The following is a 19,226-nucleotide window of genomic DNA, read 5'->3' as shown; positions in this document are numbered from 1 at the left end:
ATACATATATATATATATACACATATATATATATATAGGGAGAAGAAAGGAGTTATGGAGAAATAAATTTTTGGTGACCTTAAGCACAAATGAAGACTGTTTTTGATGCGGTGTATGCATAGGGAACTGCCAGGAGTTCTGAGCTTGAGAAAAACACACGCACCCAATTGATTTCAGATTATTGAGAATATATAGCGGGTGAAAATAGGGATTCGATCACATCACAGGCACTCGAATGGGTATATCATAACAGTAGTATAAAACGATGCTTGTTATAGAGATTTGGTTCGAGCGTGTTCGATTTCGGCTGGTGGACTCTGAATTAAAGCTACTTTAGTGTTAATGGCGAAATTGGTTTGAGGATGGAGGCTATAGTGGCTGTTATGGTTTCCATCGTAATCCTACATTCGCCTAGGACCCAATTTGCAACCTTATTTGCTTTCTAAGCTATTTCGTCGATAGGTTCCTGAAACTGAGAGGCAGCTGTTGGCAAATGCTAGTGAAACCTAAATGTACATACGCTTAAATATGTGGTATAACGCATATCTTCATTTCATACGGATAAGTACAAGCCGTAGATATTTAGCTTCATATTTGAACTCTCTAATACACACCAAGACCTGTACTGTTGCTGAGTTGACAAACAAAATGCTAATGTCATCGGGTCCTAACGCAACAGGTGCTGCCATTGGCAAGAAAAGACAAATTCTTTTTTTAATTGATTAGTAACTGTCAAAATGAGCCGGCGGCACGTTGCGCGCTGCATGCCTATCTCGTGATTTCGGCCAGTTAGCATGCGTACGCTCGACGCTGAACGGCAAAACGGCGAAGGACACGCAGAGCGGCGGTAGACGCCGTAGCTGTTATAATGATAGTATTTCTTCTTTGTTTTTTTTCGTGTCTCTTCTCTAGCGAAAACTAGATACCGGAAGAATGCTGGTGTGTATTTGAAGCAGTAGCGACATCAGCAACAGAAACAGTCACGGCGACGACGGCAGTGACGGGGAAAAAGTAAAGCACAATAATTAGACCCGGATTAATTTCTGAAGTGTAGTGTATGTCAGTAGTACAACATATCTCGTACTATAATACCAGTAATGCTTGGCAAAAGGGACGGCTTTGCCAACAGCCGACGATGGACACAAATATGGAAGCTCTGCATATACTATAGATAAACATGCATATATATTGTCTATGCATGTAGTTGTTGTCTTTAGGCTATTACACTGCAGGGTTTTTAGTGCAGCTGAATTCTTAGGAAGCAATCCATTAAACAGTCAAGCAGCAGCGATACTACGGCGCGTCAACGCCGTCCTTTTGATGGCGGCCACGAAAAATATAGCTGGAATATGCCATTGGAAAAGATCGCGGGCCCGATTGTATTCCGGTATCTGGAGGGATACAGGAGCTCTTGAGCGAATGATGAATCTACAATAAAAAGAGCGAGAAGCGTTGACACGTTTTCGCCGAAACATATGTGCATACGACGCTTACGTACGCTTCATAACGTCAATTCAAATGGGTACATTATCAATAATGTATTTTACTAAACATTACCGAAAAGTGAATTACAGGAGACTTGAATAGATTTAACGGCGAAAGAAAGAAAGTGTTTATATTATTACATTTCTATCTTGGTGCTGTATTGAAACCTATTTTAGTTAACTGCCAATATATATATTGTTATAAATATTATTACCGAATGATAATATTTTGTTACTTCTGACGAACTGTTAATTGTCGGATTACTAAGGATGGCCGAGACTCTTGCCTAACCGGCGCTGTTCCCGCCCTGCAACTAGCTAAAATGAAAAACCATCTCAAACCTGCTAGTTCAAGGTCATTTCCTTTTGATTTCCTTTGAAAGAACAAAAATATGATGTGGTTCATGCAATATATATTCCATACGAGGCCGAATACCGATTGTCGACACAAGATTATGCAACGGGAGACTCAGACGTCCTAAAAACGTTTCCTTTTTTGTTTTAGTGAATAAAGGTTAATTAGAATCGTCGTATCTGTTTTACCTGTTGTATTAGCTTAGGTAGCTTTCGAGAGCTGAATTAGTGAATTAGTTGGGGGTCCGAGGTCAGTCATGCGAGTTGTTTGAACTCGTTGATTCAATCGGATATTCCTCTAGCATAAATAAAAGCGGGATTCCATCTTGGACGTAGTCACAAGAACGGGCTTCATTATGCCATGATTGACAGAATGTGTTCCTAGTAGAAATTTGCTCCAAGTATGTTCCCTGCTATCTAAACTTAAAAATCCCTGCAGTTACTGGACCTTTCAACAGTTTACACACAGAATGGCACATAGTGGTCACACCGGCTATAACAGACGCCGTCTTAGAAAGAACCAGCATATCAGACGAAAGGAGTTGGTTCCAGAAATAGGCGAGGTTCCATCTTGCCAGAAACGTGATTCTCACCCCATCCATATTCTGCATGCCTTCCACTGCCTACATCGTAGCTAGATCAAGGAGCAACTGTTAATAGTGTCAGTCTCATAACGAAGCGAACTTCTTGAAGAGGCCCCGCTTTCAGTGTGTTCAGTTTGTTATTTAACACAAAGAGCTATCGAAACGGCTATAATGCATGGTGACTTTAGAGCGCAAACGAAAGCAAGCTCGCTTTTGCCCACAGAAAACAGAACTCGATATTCCCTCTCTAAACAGGAGGGGAGATTCGTTACAAGCTGACAGAGTGGCCGCTACCTAGATTTTCATAGTTTCGTGTTAACGGGTTTTGATAGATTCTCCGACGCTTCTCGAGCGAGTGCATGTAGAGACAGCAACAAAGCAAGGACGGCAAGGTCCGGAGGGGACCTTGACAGTGCCAACAGCATTTTTCATTACGGGGATTTTCGACTACGAGAAAGAAAGGCACGTTCACTGCATCGAGTGAGAATCAGCATAGCAGCGTCCCTCCGCTATGGTTACCCTGCACGGAGAGTATGTACGCGTGCTTACATGACGGGTGAGCTAGAGCTACTCAAGAGATTCTAGATTTCTATTTTTGATCGCCTCTTCCCCAAAACAGAAGATCGATGCTTACTATTTCGGCCTATAGGGTGTGATCACTCGTTCGTTGAAGTAATTCTACGGCGCTATTGCTTTGGCATTCTTCTTTAGCCATCTAAAGCTGTATTGTGAGACATACACAGAAAATTAACGAAAACGACCAAAAACATACGTAGTTTTTCAGTACCTTTATTGCCCTTCACGCGCCCATTATAATAACGTGCGTTAAATCTTGTCTCCCTCAGGTAGGTTAGGGTGAGAGCCATGGTTACTAATTTATATTTTTAATTATAATATACAAAATTCGATGAATATAGTTTTCTTCCAGCTGTTGAGCTATCTGTTTGATACACAGGTTCTCACGTGCGTTTGGTGCGCCCATTGCTAATGACTATCGGCTAGTAGCGTTCATAATTATTTCAGCCGTAATTAGTCGAACCGAGCGAAATATCAATTACGGGTTGGCAATAAGTATATCTATAATCACATACGTAATACCGCTGCGAAACCAACTGCGTTCAGCTGGTGTAAATGGGTACCATAGATATGATAAGATCAAAGATCCTATTCTATATTACGATAATTTCAGCGTCTGAAACAGTCGATATTTTCTATTTGGTCAAGCGTTCTCCCAGGGTAGATCTGTAGATTCATGGCTACTCCAGCTCCCAGTTTTACCAGTGAAATCTACTCGTTATCTAGCACAGATGCCAGTCCAAGATATATACGTATACGCAAGTTACATTACAGTCGACACGTATGTCTACCTGTATAACAATAAAGTCGATTCATTTACTCTTATTTAACATCGACGAATCCGATTTACGCGCGTCAATCGAAGGCGTATTTGTATAATATTGATGTACGAGTCCAGCGTTTGGCTCATTGTAAACAACAAAGACATCTATCAGCGAATTTGGATTTACATAGCATTGATGAAACCAACTCATAACAAAAACCGTATCAAAACATGTACAGCTATGTGTTGACCGTTTGCTCACCTATAAAGTATTTCTTCGAATACACCTACTAACTCCAAATATTTGGTATTAATTATAGTAATAGTTAATTAATGTACGTACGTATCTACATAAATCATTTGTTCTATCCTAGAGATGGTCAATGTATTCTAGCGACACCGAGTGTAATTATAAAACGGCACATAATTTTCGTACTAGTTCCTTCTCTATGGAGATCATCACCCTGCAGCAGGACGGTAATGGTTAGAGCTTTGAAATGTTATATCTCTGTATAAATAGATCCTTCGCGAGAGCTAGAGTTACAACAATTACAAAAAAAAAAAAAAACTATGCGTCACAGACAGCGGCGTTGGTACGCATATTAACTTTCACAACTTGAAGTACACCGAGCAAGTCCTGCTACGTCTGAGAAGTTTGACTATTACATGTGGCATTGCACTATTGGGGGTCACAACGCGTCACGTGCGTTCATAAATAATCGAGTTACGTCGCCGTCAACGTGCCGCTACACTGAAATGGTTGTGAGAACGTGCGACCGCGCCTACCCCTTAAGGGGACCTCTTTACAATACAACTTGGTGCGGCGACGATCACCGGTTTAGCAAACAAATTGCGATCGAGAAACAAAGTTCGGGGCGGACTAAAGTGCGCAGAGAGAACGCTTCAATCAATTGCTAAAGTCATACCTTGCCCCAGGAAGGATCTCACGATGAGGCTAGAAGTCACGATGCCATAGCTGGTAACTATTTTAGTGTACATGTGATACGTGCAAAATGGCATGTATATATACATAATTGTTGAGTCCTTATCAGCGCTTCGGATTTATCGTTCGTTAATCAGCAGTCCCTCACTTACTTATTCATATTAGCACATCTATTTTTGTGCTGTTCCTCGCCATCGCCTCCTAGTAAATAGCTATACACATCGGATAAGTGGATCAAGTGCGCTATATACACAATAGTACTAGCTAAATTTCTGCCAATTTGATAATCTGCTCATCTATACGCCCCAGAAGGGTTACAGCTACCCGTATGACAGCAACTACTCAGACTGTGGACCATTTCTGTTCGGCGTCTGTAAGCCCATCGACTTCAGTGTTGCCCGCTTAAGGGCCAGACAGATGAATTTCTGCCACTGACAACAAGGAACGAGATGCAGAATGCGGCGCCGTTTTTTCCTGCGTAATCAAAAATAGCAAAGTCGCCGCGTGTTTTCGCTACGTGCATAACATCCCCGCGCACTGTAGAGCACTCATGTGCCACCAGTTGTGGAGCCGTTGACACAATCGCTTGGCAATGGTTTTGGTGGCCGGGGTGATTCTGTCGCGACTTGGCGACAATTATCGTAATGGCGTCAACTGCGCGCGCCAGCGAAATCAACCGAATCAACGGTGGCGATGGAAGTCGACCCGAATGACCTGCGGGAGATACAATACGTGTCAGAGCAACTAAACTTCGTACGGAACCCACGACGCTTCCAATTCTTATGATTTTCTAAGTAGACCTAACTCTAGGCTACGTTTATATGCGAACCGAACAGTAGAAACGAAAATAACATGATATATATGAAAGGGTAGCCTGGAGAGTAAATGGGGAGAAGATCACATAGAGGGCACGTTGTGCGCGCTCGCTTGTTTATGTATGGGTGAGAACACCTTTGTTTAAAACGATGTTGATCTTTTGTTCGCTATTAGAGGTTAGATAGAAGCGGGACTATACTACAGATTTCGGTGACAGTTCTCTACTCGTGTTCAGTAGACGACTTGGTCAAATCTCTTACAAAGCAGTTGACTTTCTTCTGTAACGGTTTAGCAGAAGAAGCTGATCCGAAACCATAGGTGTATCCTAAAGCTGCAAGGAATGCCAGCTAAGACAACATATATATAGGAAAGGTAGAAAATACTCTTCTCGATCTGTTGTTGCCACTGCTTTCGGCGTTGTTCTTGGACAGATCAACATCAAACTCTATGAGAATGCGTAACATGTGTCTTTCTTGTGCTAGCGCATTATCTGTGTCAGTTTCTCTTTATTCGGCTTTAATTTTCCCCGCTCCATTGCTATTTCCACGACAGTCACTGCAAAAGTCTTTTCTCCATAATTTAGGAGCGCCGCCTATCGTTTATGTTGTTGGGGAATACGTACACAGTGATACATGCATACACACACATAACAACAGCGCCTGCACATACATGCAGAATGATTCAGACAGCCGTTTTGCCTTTGTGCATGCGTATTGTGGCAATAGCATTGATTGACTGGTGGCCATTACAGGTTCCAGAACCACGTCATAATTACTAGGCCTGTGCTTTTTGCAGGCATAATGGTCGAGTTGCCACCGTTAATGAGGAAGCGCTATTGCAGAGGTAAAGGAAAACAAAAGTCGGTGAGAGCAAAAATAGCTTTTATGGCGTACAACGTCGTTCTTACAAACTACTTGGTAATATTTCGTCTCGACAGCTTGACCCTTTGGTGTTAACGCAGCTGGTAGCCGGGTGACTGCCTGCAACTGTTGACATTGTCGTGTAATGATCACATCGTAGACAATGAAGACCAAACAACGTGGATTACTTCTGCCACCGCTCATACCACAGCCACTATTGTCGCTGATTTTACAAAATGAACCATTTATTAACCCGTTTAAGCTGTCTAACGAAGTTGTGTACCTTGTGTTGGGGTCCTGAGTTTCCATGTTCAGTGTTCCGCCAATTCTGAGAGACAGAATGTTGCACCTGTATTAATTGAAGCTCTGTTCTACTTTGAGGCATGCCTGAAGAAGTTCAGACAACGTCTGTGCAGCTCGCTTTTCTGCTGAGTTCTCGGTTTAATATGAAAACCAATTTTAGGAGATCAAAAATTCATTGAAAATCGGATAGATAAACGCTGACCTATTGATGTGCTTACCGGGAAGTTCTATCGGATCGATGGATTTAATAGAAATATTTGTGGGAAACAAGGATTGGCGAGGCCAATCGCAAAATAAGGCCCGAAGCGACTCCGGTATCAATGTTTAGCTTATCGTATAAGGAAGTTCGCAGCTTATTGAATACGGAATAAGCTTTTTATTGGTCGGCCATCTGCAAGGCCTAACTTGCCTGTTTACTTCCAGCAGACATTTGCAGATTCGAAGCAAGTTTAGTAGAAATGTTGTTGAATACATGGTCTATGTTTAATAGCCATTTTCCTACTGACCAGTCACTAAATTGCTTTCTTCATTCAATAACTGAGAGTGTTCGAAATACCCGTACAACTAGTTCTTACCCATGAAACGATGTCATGTTTAACTTTTGCTTGATAAGGAATAATCAAAAAAGTGTATGGTCAAAAAATGTTTACTATTAGGTTTCCTTTATTTAATAAAATTAGCATTATTTTTGTGTATTGATCATTAGCGTGTGCCTAATTTAAATCAGTGATTATACGAAGCAGCTAAGGACAGCTAAGCACAATAAGACCGTCGTCTTGGGATAACTTTCCTTCGTTTCACGGCATCAGACACGATGACGCCAATACTTTACTAGAAAACAAAGCTCAATCCAATAGATTTTTTTTTTTTTGATTGCTTTTAAGAGTTGATGTTTCTGACATTTATTACCCTTTTTTATTTAATTGTTTGGATAAGTGCTTCGAAGTAGTTTCGAACATTTAGTTTCAGGGAAGTGTTTTACCAGTTAGAACGAAGAATTTGTGTCTTTGTTAGTTATCAATTGACAGATAATTTCCCATAAGGTTACAACTTTAGCAGAATCGTTGAAATTTAGCAACCCATTACTAAGTATCGAAATAATTATGGAAGAAGGTTATAAAAATGCCCACATTAATAATATATATATATATATATATATATATATAATCATGTTCTGTTTTTAAAAGGTACGTTTCCGTGCCACTAGGATGACAAGTTTATCATGACTGATAAAAGCCGCTGTTTTTCTCCAAAGGAATGGAGACTCCTGGATATAAGTATCTTCGCCAAATTAGAAAATAATTATAATACCGTCACAAGTCCTAAGCTGTTATGCACTCTGTTTGTATCGAAAGGCTTATTTACAAATATTATATATAGTAGCATCAAGACGCACTTGAGTATTTGAAACATAGTGTAAATACATAAATACTTCAATACCTTTTTTTCAATACACACAGTGAGTTTATTCAAATTGTTGCCAGAATAGCAATCATTTGTTACTCTGTTCTATACCCTATACACACGAGATCTGCGTATACAAAGGCTGAAAGCAAATCTCTTAGAGAAGGACAAGATCAAGGCAAAGCCCGCACCTCATAAAACGCTAAAGGCCCTCACTTAGCACAGGAAGCAGCGCCATACAACGCAATGCTTCGTGGGTTTAACTTATAGGAGTCGATTTGTAACTTTAAGAGCTGCTGCATGCACGCATATTTTAGGTGGTTAGCTGAAGTTACTTATCAATCAATTAAATTTTTTCTAAAATAGTATGGTAGGGCAAATGGATGAAATTAAAAATTGCACCATGGCAAATAATACATGCGGTCGTTCTTTTGTCAGCGGCAAACCAAAAACAATGTCACCATGAAGAAAGACCCTTCAAAATGATATTGTTTTGCTTTGTGAATTTAAAGGTGATCTTTTAAAGGCGATCGGACTGACACCATTAGTAGGTTTCGAGGACGTTGCTAAATTAATATGTCGACCGTCGTAAAAACGGGTTTAATAACGAACAAGTTATTGATATCTGCACAAAACGTAAACGATCGTAAAGTAAACAAGGTACAGAAAAGGTAATAACATTACTTGAAGTAACCAGATGTTCTAGTATAAACAACGAAAGCTAGTATGAAACTGAATAGATATTTTTTTTGGTTTTTCTGAATGGATATTGCCCGTTTATAAACACTTTTATTTGCGAGTGACGAGCTTTATACATCAAATTATGTAATTTGCTCCGGTTTATGTAAAAGAATATATAGTATACTATAGCTAGCGTTTCTATATAAATTAGTTTTTCAAACTATTAGTGGCCGCTAGCAATCGGCAAAATCTGCCGACGCAATCGTATATAGCTATTATAAGTAGTATTTTTTTTAGCCTATAGCTTCAAGTTCACAATTTGTTTGACACGATTTTTATAGACGATAATATGGTTTATGGACATAGCCTCTTAGTAAATGATCGTAGCTTTCGTTTACGTTATTCTTTCATGTGTGTCCAATTTCCTAACTCTTCAATATGTTCTATTTTTCCATTTAACAACGATTACATCATTGAAGCTATCAGGATACTAAGTCTAAACTAAATATATCTGACCCTTTGACAAGACACAGACATATCTTCTCGAAAGAAAAAACAATTCTCAGAAAGTCTTTTGGGAGAAGCTTCCTGTCTGCCTTCTCGTTAAGACAAATATTTTACAGGGCATCATTTATTAGCGCCAATTGTGTTCATAGCTGCAGCTATGAATTTTTTTTAGCATCTTAGTCTATCTTCTTGATATTAGTGCAAATAAAAAGCACCGTCCAGGCCCACGACACTTTCCACGAGAAGAGATCGCGATATGAAGACATCCTGCGAATTCAGATTCAGATTCATTCTGTATGCCTTTCTGTCTGTAGCAAAAAAAAAAAAGGGAAGAACCATGCTGGTGAAAACAGAGGAGAATTGAATGAGTGTTTAACAGTAAACACCCTGTGTATATGGGTCTGCGAAAATGACGGTGCATAAAAGATACTGTCTAAGAAGTAGAGGCGCAATAGACGTTTATAGGAAGCTGAAATGGAATGGACAGAAAAGATCATAAATCAAAATCAAGTTTACATCTCCTTATGCACCTCGTGTGCACTGGGTGTTAATTAATGTTTGATCCGTGGCCATGATGGCTGGAATAGCCGGCATAGAGGTAATTCTGTATCTAACGAAAACATTCTGACGACTGGGAGTTGACAAAAAAGAATTTTTCCAACTTAATAAAGCAGACATTTTAGAGAGTTACATGTAAATATTCCGCGTATAGTTTTTGATTTACACCTCCTTTCTCAACGTGCATGTCGTATAGTCCTCAGCTGCGCTTGTGTGTATGTTTTGTTATTGACCTAAAGGTTTAGAAAATTATATATTAACAAATGTTGTGTTTCCAGAGAATTTATTTTTGCGTTCAATCGTGAGGTGTTGTGCCCAAAATTAGTTAACGCATTAAAATGGGGAACACATAGCTTTCTATTGATTCATCGGCGCATCTTTCATTCTAAAAACTTGCGCAAAAAAAATGCATTTGACTGAATCTAAAGCACACTATCAAGGTTCAACACAAAATTTACGCAATTCGATTAGTAGGTAAAAAAAATCATAGAAATATCATAAAAACATGGATATACATTTCAATGAATCAGCCAGAATGCCTTATATTATATATGAGACTGTACAATATTTATTCGTAGTATAGTACTCAAAACGTTTCATTCTATATGACATAAAAATAGAGTAGTGTTCTATTTCTATAGGCATTAAAGCAAAGTTGAACTTGTACCGTTTTGCTCGGGCACGTGCCTCCTGATGGCCCTCAATCTACTAGAGGGATGCATCCGATATCTGCATGCTTAGATTGCACAAAATTGTTTTTAATTGAATTGAAAGTTTGTGATTTCTTCTGTGCATATATATATATATATATATATATATATATATATATATATATGAGATGAAAAGACCTGATAGACGACTGGTTAGAAAGAAATTTTCAATTAACACGATCATCTTTCTAATCTTGTAGTTATTATATAGTGTATAGATCCGAGATCCTCTAGGAGAAGAGAAGCAGTTAGTGTGGGCAATAAAGATTTACTCGTAATGGCACACTCTTTCCAAAATTTTTTTTATTTTACGAAAAATCAAAGGTATAGGAACGCGCTAAGAAAATGTTCACACTTAATTCTAAGACGAATCTACCTCCGTGTCATCGTTGTCAAAAAGTTCCCTCGAAACTCGATTCTTTTATTGAGGACCATATTGAAAATAAGGAAGGTATTACAATCAAAATCTTTCTTTACCCCATTTTACCCCCTTTCACGAGGCAAGGGTGGTCTGTCTCTAAAATATCGTCATAATATAAGCAATAAATGTACGAACTTGTTTTCTGACGGTCTATTATAACCAGAACGTATCGAGCGAAGTGGTAGCATATGCCGTTATACTGTTCATGCTGAATTATCTCAAATAGCAGCGATCGGCGGAACGGATTCGCTTCTCGTTAAGAAGCCACTGTGGCGTTAGAGGCTAGACCTCTTAGGCACGTGCAGTAGATGTCGTTAACGGTTACTTGTTTGCCACCAGCCTGACGACACTGCCTTGACATGAAAGCAGAGTTTCCAGTAATTCTACAGTACAAACTGTTCGACGTTATTCTCGATGATGGACAAGGAAAGTTTTCAAATTTTGAAGGATGATTAGCAAGAGTTGTGTTTATCGAAAAGCTCGAATCAAAGATCAAGAATTAAATGGAACGAATTGTCCACTGACATTTGTGGCCGTCCATTTCTCCAGGTGAAATTATGGGTCTATATGCAATTCCGCCTTATGGCAATAACAGCGGCCGAGCTGAGACAGCCCCAGAATTATCACAAGGTGAAATCACCTTTTTGTATATATAAGGAGATTATTTGGAGCTCTGTTGATCAAAAGAGCCCCCAAAAAGCTTAACACCGTTCTTGTCGTTCTGTGTTTAATAATATTTAAAAAATTAGAGTAGATTCTCCATGCGTAATACAATGAGACGCTAAAAAACTGTTTGATGCTTCATTAATGTATTTCGTTTTATATTGTCAATGATAATTACGTACCTCTTGGATCGTGACCGCTGATCTCACCCTTCGGCCCCCGGCACGGCTCTCGATACCTAGCGGAGAGCACTTAAGGCAATGCATTCTATAATTTCATAATTAGTTTTTCTCTAATGGACAGGCCATTATACAATCATAATTCTAAGGTGATTTCAGTAACAAAAATACTATTTTATTGGTGTATGATGTAAGTAATCAGCAAAAATATACAGCATCTTTGCTGTCACAGTACGTGTACTAGTTATTTCGTGCTTTAGCAAACTCTACTTTGGCTAGATGTAAATAAAAATGGAAAAATGCCACCTAGGATGATCCAGGCGTAATGTTAGTTTTCATTATTTTTGTCTTTCTAAAGTTTCTTAAGGGTTGCAACTTTACCATCAGCATAATATATGTATACGTGTGTACTATGTTAACGTATCATATGGTATCGTTGACAGGTCGTACTCCGAAAAATAGTTGCGTTTCTCAGGCAGAATTCGCTCGAAGGTAGCTTGTCATGTAAATGCTTTTAATATGTAACAGCCCAGGAGAACATACATCTTATAAACCTTATAAAGTATCACTTCTACGGCTTTGCAAACGCGCTGTTCCGTTCAACGTTTTAGAGAGGTTCGCTGGAGCATGACGACTACAGAAAGCCGTCGAGTCAACGAAGATTTTATCTTCTAATTGCTACTATCTTTTTCTAGTTGTTTACTTTTGTTAAATACTGGAAACATGGGCGTTCGTCTAGATTTTGTTTTACATGTTTTTCAATAGCAACAAAAATCTCACACACACACACACATATATATATATATATATACACGATGCGCCACATGGACTGGTTTTTCCACTCGAGATGTGTTATTTAGTCCGTTTAAATCGATCAATTAAACCTTACATTTGACAATGAAACAAGACAGAAGATCAAAACGACGTTTAAGAAGATCCAATCTAAAGATGTGTCTGCGTATTCTCTAAATGTTTAAGAAGTAACGCCTTTAGGCTAGATTAAGGACAGGCCCATCCACCGTGCCTACTCACCGTGCTAATGAAGCCTATAATGGCAGTAATATGCGAAAATTGCGTTGTATATCATAAAGTGGCGCGTTTATACGATAGCTATAGGATCGTCAAGGACAGATTTTTCTTTACATACCTGTAAGTACCTGTCATTTTCGCTCTAACTCGATAATACAACATGGGATAGAATTTTCTTTACTCTAGAAAGTCGTCAATGCAGCCCACTGGCTTTACGAAACAGATGGAAAAATTGGTCAATCCTGCACATTGAGAATAGACGGGCTAAACCCGAGGCCGAGCAACTTTCCCTGACCGTACATGTCTTACAAAATGCTTGATAGTCGGTGCTCGTTCCTAAACACCCCGCTAAAATATTGCGTTCAACCTGACGATACCCCGCACGAACGTACAAAGTAATGAAACGAAGGTGCTGGCTATTCGAGACTATATACGATCCAGTAGTAGACCCTAAAGAATAATAACTGACGCCAGTAATTACTTTGATCTTTTATTTACAGTTAATTAACAAAGTGCGTGGGCACTGCACTGTGCCAAATGACTTGGGGTGACACCTGTGCGCAGTCACATGGTGACTACGGTGGGCCAATAGAGGCACAAAAACGCATCGAACCTGGATCAGACATTTTCTACGATGCATCGTATAACCTTAGCATTTCGGTCAGCAACTTAAGAAGCGGGACAATTCAAACTTCGCCCGGAGAGATTCAAAACACCGTGGTGGTCGACGATGCAGTCTATCACTTCTATCAGGCGAGTATTGCACGCAAGATTAACTAAGCTAAAAAAAACCTATGCAGTGAGGCTCTACGTGATCCATTGCGTCCCCGAAACCCACCTTGTCAGCTCATAGAATATAATGATACGGCAATGGATGCAAACGTGAATGGTCCTTTCTGTGGAAAAGATGATAGAGTTTAGATGGCGAATGCTTTTGGAGACGTCGCGTACACGGTAACGTTAAACGTCTCTACCCATCTGTGTACAGCAGTTAGTTCCTCTTTCAGTAACATTAGTGTTCAGAAATATCGGGGTAACTTAACCTGTCCTACTCTTGAGCTGCCCTTCATCGTATGAGGTTTTTCGAGTGGATATATGTATATAATTTTATGTTTAGCATTCCCACTTTAAATATTAGCAGCTTTTTCTCGAAATATTGTGGTTACCAATTTGTGTCAAAATGAAAAAGGGACGATTCAAATATGCTTTAGATTACGTTGTATAATTACCACTAGTTTTGGATAAATGGTGTAAAACATCGGGAGATCACCTGAATGCATTGCATAATACTAAGATGACATAATAGAAGGAAACTTGACCAAAATTTTTAAGTTTGAAGTCGTAACATAAAATAACTTCCAGTGTTGCCATGTAAGGCAAATTGAAGTAAAAATGTCGCTCGTAGAGCTTTTTTTTTTTCGTTATCGGTTCTCAGTCAATTATGGCGAACGATGGCTAAGCAGCAACTGAGCTAAAATATATTAGCTCGGAATATTAAACAGAATCAGCCAATTTACTTAGAATATGTAAATGATGTGGGTAAAAATATTTTAGCTGAAAAGATTATCGAGGCTTGCTCGTACGATCAGCTGTCCAGTGGTCTTTGCAAGTTCTCTTACTCCCAGATTTCACCTGCGTTAACCAATATTTGTCCAAAGTCAACTCAATAGATTTCGACGCTGTTTTTATTCATTTTTACGTACTGACTCGCAATTGCTTGCGAGTACTTTTAACAGATAGGTAATTTCGTCTCGAAGCGGTGACTCGGATGATAGAAGCTCTGGTTAGAGATACCAACCAACTTGAAGTTCCCTCGACGACAAATGAACATAATATTGATTGTGTAAATGAGGAAAATTAGTTTTACCATCTTGTTATTAAAATCGCTATTCTTACGCTTTAGAATAAAAAAAAAAAAATCCGAAACTTGAATTGGAACTTTTATATGTGGACAAATAATACACGTATATAGCAAGCACATTGTTCTAGTGAAATTTACGTCCAATTTGAAAAGCTGGAACGCTTTCTCCAGATCGCTTTCCACATTTACGCAAAAAAAGTCTAGCAGTCGAACTTAGCAGCCGTTAACATTAACTTTCAGTACATGTAGGCCCAGCACAGTAACAAGTCCCTGTCGTCACAATGTTTTTCCATGAACTACCTCTCCACGACAAGCAACATCATTGCTGCAAATATCGATACATACAATTATAGGCCCTTCGTGATTGCGAGGAAGCGTACGAAGGCATTAAGGAGGCCTCGGGAAGCGAACGATGAGTTGACAGTATGAAATATGGAATGACATAGATTGACACGGTCCGTTTCGTCTCGAGGCTCAACAGCCAGCAGTGACACAAACGCAAGCATTTGTCAAATAAATTTCCTTTTTTTGGCTTTGCGACTTCTGGCTACTGCTAGCCGCTACCCAATGGGATTTCAATTAGTAGTGATTATGTAGTCAGAGAACGCCTTTGCGCAAGTTTCCATGCTGGCCGTTAACGCCGTCCGCCAAAACACAGGAGCTGCTAGAATGAATACGGTTGCCAAATGCAGTGGACCGCACCAAAGTATCGACTTCTGGAGCAGGCCGAACGATCAGGGAAAAGTAGGGTGAGAGAAAAGTTGTGGTTTGAAAAAAGCGGAATTTATATCAAACGCCAAACGATTGGTAATCAGCTGACTCTACGATTGGTTGAGATACATTTTCAGCCGAACGAATAACAAATTAACATATTGGGAGAGTATTAAAATAACGACACAGCTCGGCGAGAGTTTCATGTTAACGATAACAGTTATCTGTTAGAATGACCTGGAACGTTTAATTATTTGATTTTATATTGTAAAATAATAGATTATGATATTACGTGAGAAGATGCTAGAACGGCAAACGTAAAATTCATGGGGAACGTAGCAACGACAGGAATACAAGCGACCCACAGAGATTCTGATGTTCAACATTCGATTTTGTGAAGAAAAGGAAAATGGAAAATTGTATTTATATCTATAATTTAATTAATGTAAGAGTTGATAAACATGTTCCACACGTGCCATAAAAATCGACAAGTTTCAGCCCCCGAAAAAAAAACGTTATTTTGAAGACCGATAGTAAAAATACTCATGTTCGTCCTCGCCACGAATGCTGCATCGGTCGAAGTCGAGCTATTTCAATGAACGATTTACCTCGCAGACGACTTAGAGAAGAGTGTGCTCAGAGACTGACCGATATTGCTCGCGGATCACAGTCGTCTTAACACATAAATAATCACAAACAGACGTATCCAGGCTGGACCGGATTAACCACGCACAATGTGCGGAACGCAGACGCTTACAGAGCCCGCTCAGTCATTGCAATAATCCTTACGACTTCAACGACTCGAGGTGGTGCCACATATCCCCTTCCATTGGAGTCCCTGGTTGGTGACAGATACATGAGGCCTGAACCCGTTGGACCCAACAGAAAATCCAAACGAAACTATTTGATAGACGCTTTTGATTTCTACTAACGACTGTCACAATTCCCTGCCCGTAATAGTGACGATGGCGACACAAACGGTCCTATTCTCGCTGCCTCGACCCATTAAAATGTTTCTTCCTATTGTCGTCGTATCCCTTCAGATATAGGTGATTCAATTCGTATTAAACTGCAGCAGTAGAGAACTATTGCTCTGTGTCTATATTTGAATTGATTTCCATTGCTCTTTTGAAAAAGGTTTCATAGTCCTAGAAAATTAAGCCATGTTATTTATTGAGGCCCTTTGGGCAGGCTTGACAAATTGACTATCGCCATACAACCAAACTGTATCTACACGAAAAAAAACATTCACTATTCTTTCTCTCCAAATAGATGTGCTATAGATCACGCGCATGCATACACGCTAGACCTATGATCAGTATGTCATTCATGTAACGGTACGTCACTAAAAATCACGCCATCGCTATCAGCAATCATTGGCATTTCAAGTATCTCTTGACATTTACTTTCCAATCTTTCGTCCGTACGTTATTTTAACGTGGCCCAATCACGAATAATGTGGCACTGACGGCCCACTGGATGACTGGGAAGCGATATTACGCATCTAGTCGCCAGTGCTCCTTGGCGCCACATGTATGAGATTTGATCATCTTTCAACATTGCTTTTTCTTTCTTCTCGTCCAGGAGCTATCGATCTCTACTTCAATGAGGAACAACCAGTGGTCATTGTCTCTGGGGGCGGATTTCATGGGGTGTGGACGGCCTGACATTTCGATTTCGTCGAGTCGCTTCTGACCTTTGCTACAACTGGCATTAAGACGTGAATTGAGGAATGCATCTATTAGCGAACTACTGAGTTCCATATTAATGTATGATGAATGCCAGTGATCGAGTTAAAAGCTGTACATGATATAGCCGAGAGAGTTACTTCTGGAATTTCAAGATAAAAAAGCACACCTAATCAATCAGTTCAGTTACAGGAAAATCTACCTACTTAGGTATAATGTAGCGACAAAACTGTGCCCGTGTCCGTACTCCTATTGGGGGTTCACGCGACCTGTTTCCTGACGGTATTTTCCATTGCTTTATAACGTTTTACACTGATGACGATAATGACATCGGTTGTGATCAAACACATTGCTACTGTAGTTGTCACATCGTAGTATATAGAAGGTAGGCAAAAGAGGTTTAATTGCAGGTCAAAAATTAGATAAAAATGCTGGCCTTTTGCTAGCATAACCTTCTCTTTTTTGTAACCTTACCTATTAATTCTGCGTTTTTGTCGCCTTTCAGCATTATGTTGTTAGGTGTATTATTAATTAGAGATGGAATCATCGAGTTTGTCTGCCGCCAGCATCGCTACCAGCAATCATCTCACGTTTTCTTTCTAATTTCGCTTTTTGACTGTTCTCATTCATAGTTCTGATTCTAGTTTACTGCAGGTTTCTGCTAGCGCTTCTTTGCTCGGCTATATGGATTGGTTTTTTTTTTCGTGGCAACTGATGTATATTGAAAGCTGATAGAGGATGATGCGCACGTTTCGCCGGAGGCACGCTGGTTTAAATTGCTCGTCAAGGTGAACAAATATAGACTAAGAGACAATCACTTAAACGTACGTTTCACTAGACAACAGGGGAAATATATATCGTCTTGAGTTTTCCTACATCGGGTATTGTCATTTTCGCTGTTCCTGTCACCCCTTTTGAACGCGCTCGCTGTCGGCGGCGTCTCATTATTACCGCTATAGTCGTGGCCCGACTTATTAAGTCGTCCATGAAAATTACGTTTTTTGCGTGCGAACAAGCGGCTGATTTCTTTGATTTAATTGCATCCTCTGTAGCGGACTAAAGGGCGACTACAATACCGAAACGACAATGCGTAAAAACAACGCTTTAACGTTTAACGAAACGGGAGAAGCAAGAGCAACTGTAGCAGCCCCGCAAATATCCGCTGGCAAGTAGTCAGTCTAATGAAGGATTGTGGGTAGCGTCGAAAGGCACCTAAGAGACCAACGAAGGCCTGCATTAGTTTGAAGTAAACCATCTTCACACCGCTGTTACCGGTAATTATTTTCATGTTTGCAGAAGTAATTAATTATTTTATCGGTTTGGCTAAAATTGTAGAAAAATCATAGAACCCAAGAGTAATGTTTTTTTTTTTTAATTTAAATCACGTTTCATCTGTGTGATGTACTAACAAAATGTAATGGAATAATGTTTCCAGGATGGTATAAAAAGCATCAGTCTATCAGCATGCGTACCGAGCAACTGAGAGATCGTTGTGCAATCGGATTTTGGTAACGATTAGTCTGGCAAATGTTTCAAACACTTTTTTAACATTTTTGTACTTTTATACTTTTTCTTTGTTGTATATTTTAAAACCGATAGAACAACATCTTTATTGACTGCTGTGAAAATGGAAGAGATTACCAGATCTTGGGGTCTTTGTGCGCCAGAACGATCGTGACTGAATCATTTCTAGCTTGTGTAGATAAACTGCACGGTTGATTTTAGCCATTCTTGTACTCGATATGGTAATACCACTTTGATTCTTTTATTTGGAAAAGCGTAAATCTAAATAAATGTGAATGGAGGCAAAATGTAATACGTTAACTAATAGGCGTCAACCCAAGTTACACATTAGAATCACTTCCGTTCTAACCCAGTTTACTTCTTTCCTCTGAATAACCTATACATAGACAAGACAACAAATCGAACAAGAGATCTCATTGGCGTCTCTCTTTTAGCAGGATCACTTTGATGGGACGAAATACGCGAATACCCAATAATCCAAGTCAAGAATTTAAGCGGGCCTTTTTTTTGAGCTACCGAAGAAAGACGAGAGGAAACAATGTATGCTCGCTTGCGGCAGGTTCGATCAACTACGTCATTATTTTCCACCAACTATAGATACATATAT

The 19,226-nt window shown here is 39.5% G+C and overlaps 1 protein-coding gene across 13 annotated transcripts in view; it reads left to right on the top strand.

The window, feature by feature from the left end:
* The first annotated feature begins 2,480 nt into the window (after nt 1-2,480).
* The window catches only part of LOC111251071 (cardioacceleratory peptide receptor-like), a 164,171-nt gene continuing 147,425 nt past the window's right edge, over nt 2,481-19,226 (top strand). For 2 of the 13 annotated variants that reach the window (XR_015328168.1, XM_086989869.1), the window contains exons 1-2: nt 4,552-4,740; nt 13,336-13,588. Coding sequence is in view for 9 of the 13 variants with exons in the window: in XM_086989869.1 (XP_086845995.1) it covers nt 13,373-13,588 (216 nt within the window). In the remaining 4 variants the exon portion in view is untranslated. Of the gene's footprint in view, nt 2,979-4,539; nt 4,741-6,315; nt 6,364-8,599; nt 8,759-13,335; nt 13,589-19,226 lie in introns of those variants that run through there. The other 11 variants (XM_086989870.1, XM_086989871.1, XM_086989873.1 and 8 more) reach the window with 11 other exon arrangements.

The sequence above is a fragment of the Varroa destructor genome, unplaced genomic scaffold, assembly GCF_002443255.2.
Source record: "Varroa destructor unplaced genomic scaffold, Vdes_3.0 BEIS01000005.1, whole genome shotgun sequence".
Taxonomy (NCBI): domain Eukaryota; kingdom Metazoa; phylum Arthropoda; class Arachnida; order Mesostigmata; family Varroidae; genus Varroa; species Varroa destructor.
Note: the sequence above shows the minus strand (reverse complement) of the source record. Positions and strands in the feature narration are given on the sequence as shown.